The following is a 13,218-nucleotide window of genomic DNA, read 5'->3' on the forward strand; positions in this document are numbered from 1 at the left end:
TAAATATTATAAACTGCTTTCTATTGTTTCCTTTTAAATTGTCATTTTTATCTTCATTTTGAACCCATTTTATGTATTATTTAGTTAAAATTGTTTTATTATTTACACTTGTTTTACATATCTTTTAAACGCAACTTATTTATTTAAAAATGTTTTATTTGTTTTTCGTTTCAAAGATTTTTCTTTTCCTTCGTATTACTTTATATACATTATTTGTTTTATCTTATATATATATATACCATTTTTTTGTGTACATTATTAACCTTAAATCTCTTGTTTTGCATTATCTATTTTAAACTCATCACTATCATTTTAACATCGTTGTTATTTTTATAATACTCACCGATTTTTTTTATATATGTATACATTTATCTATGTTCTCATATTCTGTAATTTACATGCATTTCTTATTTTATGGCTTTAAATCATACATGCATACACATTTTTACATAATTGTATTTATTGTCATCATTGTTATTTGGTGTTTGTTTATTTATTCATATACCCTTGTGCTTTTTCTAAAATGTTAGTTCTATTTATTTGTATGCTTTGTTTATGTAATCGCCTCGTCATTCCATTTTGCCTATTGTATTGTTGTTACTCACTTTATTTTGCTCACTTTGTCGCATTCGTTATTGTTTTGTCAAGCATTGACACTAAACACCAAAAGGAAAATTTTTCTAAATAAGGCAATATTTCGCGTTTGGAAAATCGAGATAACGTACCCTAACGTGCTGGGTTTCGATTTCTCGTTTGACTAAATAGCCAAATATCCTCTTAAAGCTTCAAAGTATGGTTTCATTAAACTATAAGGTGATCTTGGTTTCGATGGTTTAGAGTATCGTGTCCTAACGTGCTGGATGTGATATTCCTTCGGAACAAGAGAATCTTATATTTCAATTCATGTTATCAGAGTTTCTTTTAAGGATCGTATTTTTAAAACTCTTCAAATTTTCAATTTTCGACACTAAGACACTAATTAATCAACTAGGTACCAATTTTGGGCGTATCGAGGGTGCTAATCCTTCCTCGTGCGTAACCGACTCCCGAATTCATTTTTCTGAATTTCGTAGACCAAAATCGTTGTTTCAATAAAATTAAATCATTTATTAAAAACAATCACTTTTTGAGGTGACCCGATCACACCTCGTCAAAAAAGGATTGGTGGCGACTCCCGTTTTCATTCTTTTTTTTAAAATCCAAGTCGACCCCGTTTTTCAATCAAAAAAATTGTGTCAACACTAAAAATCAAAGCCCAACCCACGACCTAAACTCTTTTTTAGAAAAAAAAATCCTAGACCCCTACGTGACGTTGCTCCTAACCACGTCAATAGATGCATCGCCTGAGGATTGCCTCCCTTGCCATCGTTTCACCGAAATGGCAAGGGTGCGACTCCCATCGTCGTTGACCGCCATGAGTACCTTCAAAGAAGAAAGAAAAGCATAGAAATGGAAAGCAGAACAGAAACAAAAAGAAAAGAAAAAATGAAATACTGTAATGGCTGTAAAAGCCAAACTATTGTAAGATTCAAACAAGCAATCAAATAGAATACAAAAAAGGCTTAACTTTCAGACGCCAAAACGGCGTCGTTTCAAGCTAGACTTGCCGACCCAATCCGGATCCCCTAAGATCCGCGTGTTTTCACGAAAAGGGTCTAATTGCGACCCTAGTCCTTCCTCTTTTTAAACACTTTTCAATATAGTCCTATTTCAGTTTTTTTTCTTTCTTTTTTTTAAATTTATACCATTTAATTTTAGATTTTTTATTTTGGTCCCTCTTGGAAACGGTGCGTTTAATGGGTTTGGGAATAATTTCCCATTTGATCACTACTCCTTTTCGCGCGTTCTATTTTGGTCCTTTATTCTGCCTTATTAATTTATTTATTTATTTTATTATGATTTATGCTTTTAATTTCATTTAAATTCCAATTCAATCCTTTATTTATTTAATTTCACCCTTTTATGAACTGTTTTTATTTATTTATGTATTATTTCTTTACCTTTTTTAATACTTAAAATTTATGTTATTCATATTTCCTTTTTATTGTGCATTTTTTGCCCTCATTATTATTATTATTTCATTATTCACATTAATATTATGATAGTAATCATGACATGATATTGTTACCACAAATTGAAGTTTTTACTTTCATTATATTTGTATTATTATTGCTCATTAGCATGGCACTTCTATTTTACCTTTTATTCGTTTTTCTCTTTATTCATTTATTTTTTTATTATTCTAATATTATTTTGCTTTATTTTCATTAATTATCATGCCATCATGTTAAAATAGATTTATTCATTTTTACACTATGCCTAAATAAATTAAATGTATATCGTTTTAAAAAGTTACCTTCGTTTTATTTAACATATAGAAAACACTTAAAACCGAGGCAATGTTCATTATTTTTGGAATTCGAGCAGTTGTGCTCTTAACTTACGGAGTATGACATCTTCCTAAAACCGAAGTAATCAAATATCCTATTTAAAATAACGAGAAGCAAGATTCAGGTAACAATCAAATGGCGATTATTCTGATTTTTGAGAATTAGAGGCATCGTCTCCTAACTCACGGGGCATGGTCCTTTTTCTCGATTAACTCAAAATAAGGCCTTTTCCATTGAATTTAATTTAGTTAAGTAATATCTTAATCAAATGATATTATACAAAGAGGGATCGTGTTTTAAATTCTCTTCAAATTTTCAGTTCTCGACACTAAGATATCAAGTAATCAATTAGGTACCAATTTTGGGCGTTATAAGGGTGCTAATCCTTCCTCATATGTAACTGACTCCCGAACCTATTTCCTGGATTTTGTAAGACTGAAAATAATTTTAATAAATCTAACATTTTATTAAAATGATAAAGTTTTGAGGTGATCCAATCACACCTAATTAAAAAGGATTGATGACGACTCTATTTTCGTTTTTTGAAAATAAAAGTCGATTTCACAAAAGGTTGCACAATATACATGCACTAATTAATACCTACCATACACAGATTTATTGTCACAATTTGACATAAAATCAATGACAATATGGAACCGAAATAGGATAGTAAAACTCAAACATTTTATAAATTTTCGAATCAATCCGTTTCGAGTGGAGTAATTTTTTTCTTTTTGAAAATGAATCTGGGATAAGGTGGATTTTTTTTAATAGTGAGTATGGAGCGGTTATGGTAATAACTTGTCTCACCCCGCTCCATTATATGAAATTACAAATTTATCATTGTATTTACAATTATTAAAAGAGTAAAAATGTACTAATGTATTATAGAAAAACCCATATTTTTATGTTCAAATATGTTTTTAAGAATTATGTTTAAATAATTATTTACCTCAAAAAAGCTTGAAAATATTAAAGATAAGTATAAAAAATTAGATTGAAGCGGAGTGAAGATGGATGCATCCAACATTCATGAACTGGTAGTGATTTTTAAAATTCTACATCCATGATAGATCGGAGTAGATGGTGGAGCAAGGCATGCCAACTATGGAGTAAACATAAGTTTCGCAAAATAATCTATGACTTTTTTTATCACTATAATGAAATCTCGAACATGTATGTTTATGTTTTCTACAGCTAAATCAAAATCAAACCTTGCAAATTTTGATACTAGTAAAAATGATCACATAAATAATTTATAAAAATTATTAATAAATGCGGAATTAAAATAAACCAACTTATTGATAATGAAGTTGTTTGTGGTAATTCTTGTGACTACATGGCTGATTAGGTTTCTGTCTTAGTTTCGTGAGTAATACGTTAAAATAATAAATTTGTATTACTCATATGATAATATATTTACCGCATCCAAATTTATAAAGTAAGTCTTAGTTTGTATGTACCCTTTTCCATCTTGAATTTCCCTCTCCCTCCAATCACCGCAAGCTCACGCACCCGTTTCGGCAGTTGGATTCCTCGAGAATATATTCATAGAGTAGCCATTGAGCTCCCCTTTCGTGAACCCCCGAAGTCCATGTAGAGTACCAGTGTTAAAACATCTTGGTCGGTCGACACCCAGAGGCCCCGAGCATTCCTAACAACCTTCGATGTTAAGTTGGGACCGACGGTGACTGGGTATCGGGATGTCATTGAAGGCAGTCATCATGTTGGCACGGGCTACAACGACTGCACTAGAGTTTCCGCCGCTCATTGTGCCGTGTAAAAGAAGCGGAGATTGGTTCTTTTTGTGGAGGTGGAACATATGGCTTACTTTGGGAGTAATAAGTTTATAGCAAACCTTGAAATTTAGTTTAAATTTTATAGCAAACCTTCCCCAAATCTAACTTTTTTAAATAAAAAAATTTATTCATAAATATATAAATAAAGACAACATATAATATAAATGAATGATGAATATATATTATTCAATCAATAAGTGTAGAGTGAATGGTAAGACATTATATTTTTAAGGAGAGAATTTGAGTAGGAAATTGTTGAGAAGAACAATTACAAACTCTAAAAGAACGAGTATTTTATGAATCATAAAACATATATATATGGAGGATACATTGATTCACAATAAAAAAGAATATATTCAGTTTTCAGACTTTAAATATGTTATTTTCAAAATATGTTCTTTTTAAGAATATCTTGATACCCATGATTGTTGAGTTTGGTGTGTATGTTAACGCCGCCAAGTTTCCTTCTTGCCTTTTGAATGAAGGTAATTATTATGATATGATTATTGTACCTCAACATCTATAGGTGTCAAGTTTATTGTGAAATATTTGAAAATCAAACAATAATAATTTTTAATAAATATATTTGTTACACAATTTAATAAATATATATATATTCTCCCATATCATGACATGAGTATGATACAATCTAATATACTAATATTTAATTGAAAAAAAATGTTGATGGAAGCAGTCTCTTTAGGAGAAGTATTCGAAATGTTGCCTATCAAGTAGTCAACGATCCCCTAACAATCGAAGGTATTGTCTCTCGAGAGATTATCCCCTGTACTTTATTGAGAGCCAGCATGTTGTGAATAGCTTTCCTAAGAGCTTGGTTAACAGAACCGACAGTGCTTCAGCCATACGTTAGCATACAATCATCCACCAACAGAACGTTTACATCGAAACTAAATTTATTATTATGTCAATCAAATTTATGTAAAATTGATAATAATAATAATAATAATAATAATAATAATAAAATATTAACATTGTAATTAAACGATCTCTAATTGCCCACTTTCAAAATTTCCCATTCCTTTTAGAGGGATCAAATTGATCTGTTAAAATTGAGATGGATCGAAAAAGTCTTTCACTTAAATATTATTATAAGTTAAAATATGTCACAAGTCGATGTATTCTTCAAAATGTTGATTCTTGTACCTTTATTTACATTTAGTCCTTCTATTTTTCATGTTTCAGAAATTCAAATTCAACTGTTAACACTATTAAAATTATTTTGTTAAATTTAAGTTCGTTACATTATTTTTTAATTACATAACTACTAATATTTTTTTATTTCAAAATATTACACCAACAAATTTAACAAACAGAACAATAAGATTAATAATTAAAAGTATTCAAAGTACAAAAACCTGTAACATATTTTAATCATTATTAAATAAATAAAATCCATGCAAATTGATTTTGCAATACAATTTAAAGAAGAGAGATGTTAACACCAAAACTAAAACCCTAGACATTGTATTAAGTAATCAATAAACATAAATGTATTATATCATGTCATGCTTGTATTAAGTAATCAATAATCACACTTGCATGTATCCTCCCCCAAAAAATTGCCATATCACAATCATACTTGTATTATGTTATTGCGTCCGTGTTCGCGTGTATCCGTTTAATTGGTCACCGATACAAACAATTCTTGGTCACAAATGAATGAACACAAAACTTTAACAATAAAAAATTAATAATAAAACTCTAAGAAAATGAGCAACTATGAAAAAAATAACAAAAACACTGCTACAAACAAGACCATGTTTAACAAAAGCCAATGCCAACTCATTCAAGGCCTATCAAAATTGTTCAAATACTGCATTTGACAGTAATAACAATCACAACAAAACATTAAAAAAACACAAGTCTCATCTAAAACTCAACATCTGAAAGACATCCAAAAAAGTTCAAATGAAGCTCTTCTTCTCCCTTTCTATGGACCTATGCTTCGCATTTGTCAGTGTCTATCTTCAATTCTCTGCAACATGGCCATTCTCCGATTCCTCAGCACTGGATTTCATAACGGAAACAAGATCACAATTAGCAACGTCTTTTTGCTGAGACACACAATTAACAACTCAAGCAGAACTCAACAGAGGGATCTAACACGCATAGTATTTCACCAGGTTGAAACCAAGCAACGTTTAGTTAATTTCTAATGCTTCGTGAATATAAAGTAAAATAACTACCAAGTTCTCAAACTCTTCCATACACAGGGGACTTTTGAGACAAGAAGTTCTCGGACTCTTGCGCAAACCACATTCTCCATAATTTGGACTTTGTCATGTATGCCAGTGGTCAAACGGTAGGAGCAGGAGAGATGAAAAGATGCATACTTATTGTTCGAGTTAAATCACTATCGGGCCAAAACTTGACAATTACTACTACATTTGACAACAACTCCAACATTGGGGCCTAAACTTTTTTTGTCCAAGTTAGTCCCTGAACTTGGTAATTATTCCCAAATTGAGGCCTAAACTAACTGTTATCACATTGGGACTTGAACTTTCCTTTTGTCCAAGTTAGTCCCTGAACTTGGCAATTGTTCCCATATTGAGACCGAATAATATCAGGGCTAACTTGGACCAAAAATTAGTTTAAGCCCCAATGTGGAAATAGTTGCCGAGTTCAGGCCCCAAAAAGTGATTTAACCCTATTTATTCTTTAGCTAATTAAAGCCTCTATTCCATTCCCTATAATCCCTAGCCTAAATGAATTCAAATACTGCTATATGCATAAGGAAATTTGTTCTATAATGCAATTGTGGAAAGCAAAAGAATTCACATACACTACTATTCTGTTTCTAAAGAACCAAGCATATATATAAACACTTTATAGTGAATCAACATGAGAAAAGCAACAAATAAAGCAATATTCTAAAATTAACCAAGCATGAAAATCCAGTTAATTGAAGAGACCTTTGGGGTTGATGATCAGCATCAGCTGTAGCTTCAACAGGTTCACTCTTCCTCCAGCTCTTGTCAGCCGGGATATGGCCATTACCGAAGCTTGCCTTTGCCCCTCTCTCTTTCTCTGTAACAGCTACTGCCTCTTTAATCTTCATAGCTTCAAGCTTTTCATCGATCTCCTTCCAGTCTTTCCCCTTTTCCTTCAACACCTCCTCTCTCGGCCTTGCCTGGCCGAAAGGATTTGCCCCTTTGGGCTTGGCCACCGTCGAGTCCTTTTTACACTCCTCCATCACGGGAACCGTACGTGGTTGAAGCACAAGCTTTGGCCTCACCCCACCACCACCAGCACTGTTGATCTCTTCCTTTTTCTTTCCCCAGTTATCCAAATCCCTTGGGGAATCCCTGGATTGAAGTGAATCGAAACTGCTTCTTTTCTCAAAACCCCCACCAAATCTCCGAGGCGGCGGTGCTCCATTAGGGCTTTTATTACTCTTACTAGCTGCCCAGTTATCTACTTCATCTGCTTTCGATTGAGAATCGAAAAACCCTCCTTCACCTCTCTCTCGCCTCTCAAACCCACCGCGGAATCCATTCCCGGTAGGAGCCGATTTCTTAACCGACGCCCAATTATCGATCTCATCAGCGCGTGAGGGAGCAATTTCTCTATTCGAATCTCTATTCGAAACCCTAGAAGATCCCCATCTACTATTGCTCGACGAATCATCCCCGTTAGAATTGTACCTGTTCGACCCGTACGATTTAAAACCGCCGCCGAGCTGGTTACGATCGAGCTCCTCGGCGGAACGCTGGCGAGGACCGGTCGGTAGAACGAGCAGGTCCTCATGAGTGCGCCCTGTCGGCTCGCTCGGCTTAGCCGAACCGTGAGTAAATTCAGCAAGAGATACGGTTTGGCCCTTCTTTTTCTTGGTTTTGGTGGCCGCGGCGGCGGATAAAGAAGGGAAATCGGCGAGCTTTCCGGTCGAAGAATCTACGCCGCTTTCCTGTTCTTGTTGGAGTTCAGCTTCGTGCTCTTCGGCGTCTAGAGCCCACGCGCCGGCTTTGCCCCAAGGTGACGAGACAGTTGCCGCCATGATCTTTTGTTTCTTTTGCCTTTTTAGTGCTTTGGCGCCGTTTCGAAGCTTACGTTTTCAGTTGTGCAGCGAAAGGAGAGGGAAGGGTTTTTTTATATAGTGATATGATCGGCCTTCATCGGACGGTGTAGAATAATTCATAAATAAAAGAAGTTTTAACTTAAAAAATATACTCAACTAAGAGTTGGATTGTATTTTATCTTCTCTATTAAAAAAATTAGAAAATTAATCCTTATATTTTAGACCAAATAGCAAACTAGTCATCCACTTTTAATGTTAAAAACGGGTCATCGTACTTCAGCATAACACGGCATGTGTCACTGTTTGGTTATACTATTAATCACGCTAGTTTTTAACCGTACAAGCAAATGAAATTTTTAACAAAAATAACCAATTTACTCTTTAATCTAACATGCATAGACTAATTTACTTATTTTTAAATGGAGGGATAAAATACAATCTGACTCCTAACACAAAGACCTCTATGATAGTTTTACCAAAACTATATTATAACTTATAAGAGTCACTAGTAAAAATTTATCAATTTATTTATTATATCTAAATTTATTTTAATAAATATATAGACAATAAATATATGAAGTACTTGATAAATAATCAATTTTTTATTAATTTAATAAAAGATAATAAACTAAATATAAATAAAATGTTTTTTTTATATCATTGAAGAGGAGAACTGATTACTTAGGATACTTGATATCGAATCCGAACTCTTTCGTATCCACAACATAATACTCTTATCATTGAGTTAAAAAAATTGTTTACATAAAATATATTATTTTATTTACAAATTTTAATATTTATCTGATAAATGATATAAAGGTAGTCTTATATCTTTCAAAAATAGTATACTTAATAACCATTTAGGTATTATCATTTTACCAAAAATAATATATATACATATATGTTTATCTGTATTTTGCGATAAAAGTACTATGAAACCTTTATGGTAAGAGGTGGATTGCATCATGTCTATTTACTTAAAAAAATGGGTAATTAGTCTTTGCATGTTAGATTAAAGAGCAAACTGATCGTTTTTTTTTAAATTTAATTTATTTCTACGGTTAAAAATTAGTCTATATACATTAGAATAAGGTACATGGAACACCACATGTAACTATTTGGTTGTTTTATCAATCACATCGGTTTTTAACAATAGAAATAGATGAAAATTTTAATCGAAATGATCAGTTTACTCTTTGATCTACTAATTTAAATATTTTTTAATTATTTATTTAACATCATTTTATTGTTGATAAAAATAAATTTTGAATTATTTGGAAACATATTCAATTATATATTTATAAATGTATTAGTTTAATTTAATGGATATAAACATAATTTTAGAAATTTTAAAGAGAAATTAAAAATAATCCTAAATTTTAATCATATAATAATAACAATGAAAATGAAAATTCTGATTCGGTAAAAAGGTCATAGCAGTTGGTTCTAAGCCACTCTTTTGAAAAAGCTGCTTATTACTAAAGCTGAATCCAAAGGTCTGAACTTTGCAACGTTATGGACAACGTAACCAAACATAACCAAGATATTCATGGGATTCCAAAATCCAAATAGCTTTAAAAAATAATAATAATAAACAGGTCAAGTTTCGAGTAAGGCTTTTTACTACTGGCCCAACTCGATTTTGCAAAACCAAAAAGTTATGTTGTTTTCTTCTTGTTTTCTGCTACTTTGTTGTTGTTTTCTTACTACTTTCTCACTGGCTTCTGTCATTTCACTATTATGTTGTTACTATTTTGTTATTATTGTTTGAATGTTGTATAACTCTTATTTTATTTTAATTTTGCTACTATTTTAAAGACATTTACTTGTTAAGTTGCACATATCTTAGTGTTATTTAGTGAAATATATATATTTTTAAAAATTCAATTTATTGGAAAAACATTTATTTTAATGTTTTTAGTGATTTTGATATATTATATATATTTTTAAAATCATATAAAAATTTAATATGGGTGGGTCAGGCCAAGTTGTTGCATACTTTCGGGTCAGGCTTGGGCAAAATTTTAAGCCCATTTTTTGGGCTAAGTCGAGCCTGGGCCTATCAAACGAACCTAAATTTTGTCAAGGCTCAACCCATGGACAAGTATATAAATTTATTTCAACATATAAAATTTACTTATTAATAAATTGTAACACATCTAACCCGAATCCATCGCCGGGGTTACAGAGCATTACCGGAGTTTATAAATCAAACAAACAGAAAATGCAAACATTTCATGGCATATAGCATTCAAGTCAAAAACCAATCAAAATCATACATATTATCCTTTATACGAGCCCTCAGGTCCCAAAATACACATTAGAAACAAATCGGGACTAAATTGGAAACTCAAAAAAAATTTCGAAAAACTTTTAAATTTTTTCAAAGGTGCGGAGGACACACGCCCATGTGACCAGGCTGTGTGTCTCACACGGTCAAGAGACACGCCCGTGTCTCAGGCCATGTGGATATTCGAAGTAGGGACACACGGCCGTGTCCCAATCTGTGTCCAAAATTAGGTGCTTACTGACTTAGGTCACACGGACAAGCCACACGCTCGTCTGCTAGGTCGTGTGAACATTCTGTTTTGCTCAATTTAATAGATACAGAGGACACACGATCATGTCACCTGGTCGTGTGTCACACACGACTGAGACACACACCCATGCCTTTGCCCAAGTGGACGAAATTAGGTCATTTTTAGGCCACATTTCTCACCCCATTTGTCATCAACCTAACTCAACACTTTTACACATCAACAGTCTATATCATAGCATTCAAATCAAGCTAAATCCAAGTTTTATACATATATTATCATCACATGTACTCTAGTATTCAAACTTATCAAATTGACCAAATTCACATGTATGCATACTTGTACTAAGTATTAACAAATCTATAAGATTATCATCATTCAACTATACCAAACACTCACATCTAACATGATATAGCCTCTTATATGCACATCAAAACATGTTCATCACAAGTCATCCCTATGGCTAGATATAACAAAACATTAATAAGCCAACATTGGCCAAATTAACTTATACATGCCATTATAATCAGAATCAAATCATCCAAAATTACCAATAGAACCAATGGATAATGTGATATAACTCCGACAAGCTTCCAACCAGTTCGAGCTTCCCATAATCTGTAAGGTAAATAAAAACAAATACGTAAGCAATGAATGCTTAGTAAACTCATGTAATCTTTAATCATATTAATTCATTTCAAATATGAAATCTATACATATCAAGAATAATCCAATTTTGATACCACAATATTCATGAAATTATATTCATCAACTCACAAGGTGAATAAATCCACAACATCACTTATACATATTATCCCAAGCTTAGTAGGATTTTATATAACTTTAACTCTTCCAAATTTCTTTATTTTCATTTGCATTTCTTTACTTTCCACACTTATTCCATATGCATGACACACAAGTCATAAACATATTATTCAACCATGGCCAGCATTTAACCAAAGCCTTTTTCGAATTAATCACATGATAAGTCATTTTATAAGAAATTGCATAATTTAAACCTTACCACTATTTCATGAGCACTAGCATATTTTCGCTTAAATACTTACCAATTCAATGCATCATATAAATAAACATATTACCATTCAACCAATAGCTTGGCACTTGCCTAAGCATCAAGCAACAACACTGGTTAGCGTAATTGCACATATTACATATAAATTCAACATTGTTAAACTTATTTTCTCGACATGTCACATTTGAGTTTATTACCCATCTCAACATACATAATTTCCTTATATCAACAAAACAAAGATAGTCACATATTTACATATCATGATACATATCATTCTCTTGCCGTTTCTTCATAAATATATATCATTCATTTCATTATATGAATATTTCATGTACCATCATTTTCATGAATTTCGTGAATATTTATTCTGGTAACAGTTCATAATCATGAATATTGATGCAATCGGGCCCCATGAGTTATCAAATGCGAATGATGTTTCCCTCGAGCTGCCTAAAGGACCTATTACCAGAGCTAGGGCTAAGAAGTTTAAAGACACAATTTCAGCTTTGGTTGATCGGGTTTGGGGTGAATCCGTGGCCAGTCTACTTGAAAACTCATGGACCAGCAAGATGAGCAAACCGTGCACTTTACTTCAAGCTCTTCCAGCTTAATTTTTAACAAGCTCGTTTTTAGCTTATTCATTTTTTTTTGAAATAATTAATTAAATTGTCTTAGTTGCTGTTAAGTTTAATTTGAGTCTTAGTTAAATATTTCTTGGTTCAGCCGAATTAATGTGTGAGATTTAAGCTAAGTAAATTTGTTGAATTTGCTAGGACAATGTACATGGACGGCAAAGAAGAGGTGGACAACATCATGCATAATTTGTGGAACAAATTAAGGAAGCATTTGACCAACATCATGCATAATTCATGGAAGAATTTGAGGAAGCATTTGACCAATATCATGCATAATTCATGGAAGAATTTGAGGAAGCATTTGGCCAACATCATGCATAATTCATGGAAGAATTTGAGGAAGCATTTGACCAACATCATGCATAATTCATGGAAGAATTTAAGGAAGCATTTGGCCAACATCATGCATAATTTAAGGAACAAATTGAGGAAGCACCCTGGCCGAATTTGGCTTCCAATTTTACCCATTCGGCTACCCTTTTGTTTTGCCTATAAATATGTGTTAAATTTCATTGTAAGGAGAAGAACCTTGAATTAATGTTTTTTACATTTTGTGAGATTGTTTACAACTCTCATTGTTCTCCAAAGACTCGTTTGACTTATCAAGTAACCCTTGTGGCGTCAACCCATTCTTCTTATCCGAACTTATCACTTTGCATCCAAAGTGTGGCGTTCAAGTTATACCGAGGTTCCTATCATCTTTGATAGTGGGTCAAGGTTCCATTTTATTCGTTTTCCATCCATACAACATTTAACCTTTCCTAAGTATTCGTATAAGTCCCGGG

At 32.4% G+C, this 13,218-nt stretch overlaps 1 protein-coding gene across 1 annotated transcript; it reads right to left on the bottom strand.

The window, feature by feature from the left end:
- Positions 1-5,970: 5,970 nt before the first annotated feature.
- On the bottom strand, positions 5,971-8,282 carry LOC107898589 (eukaryotic translation initiation factor 4B3). Its single transcript, XM_016824092.2, has 2 exons — positions 7,126-8,282; positions 5,971-6,217 (listed from the first exon to the last, which is right to left on the bottom strand). The coding sequence occupies exons 1-2, from the start codon at positions 8,205-8,207 to the stop codon at positions 6,178-6,180; spliced, it is 1,122 nt and encodes a 373-aa protein (XP_016679581.1). The 5' UTR covers positions 8,208-8,282; the 3' UTR covers positions 5,971-6,177.
- Between the last annotated feature and the right edge of the window lie 4,936 nt (positions 8,283-13,218).

This window comes from Gossypium hirsutum, chromosome D04, assembly GCF_007990345.1.
Source record: "Gossypium hirsutum isolate 1008001.06 chromosome D04, Gossypium_hirsutum_v2.1, whole genome shotgun sequence".
Classification (NCBI taxonomy): domain Eukaryota; kingdom Viridiplantae; phylum Streptophyta; class Magnoliopsida; order Malvales; family Malvaceae; genus Gossypium; species Gossypium hirsutum.

Excerpts from the sequence above, each read along its gene's own strand:
- LOC107898589 (XM_016824092.2), bottom strand. The coding sequence starts at position 8,207 with ATGGCGGCAACTGTCTCGTCACCTTGGGGCAAAGCCGGCGCGTGGGCT. Across the intron at positions 6,218-7,125 it reads GCTGATCATCAACCCCAAAG|TGCTGAGGAATCGGAGAATG; the intron begins GTCTCTTCAATT and ends TATGAAATCCAG.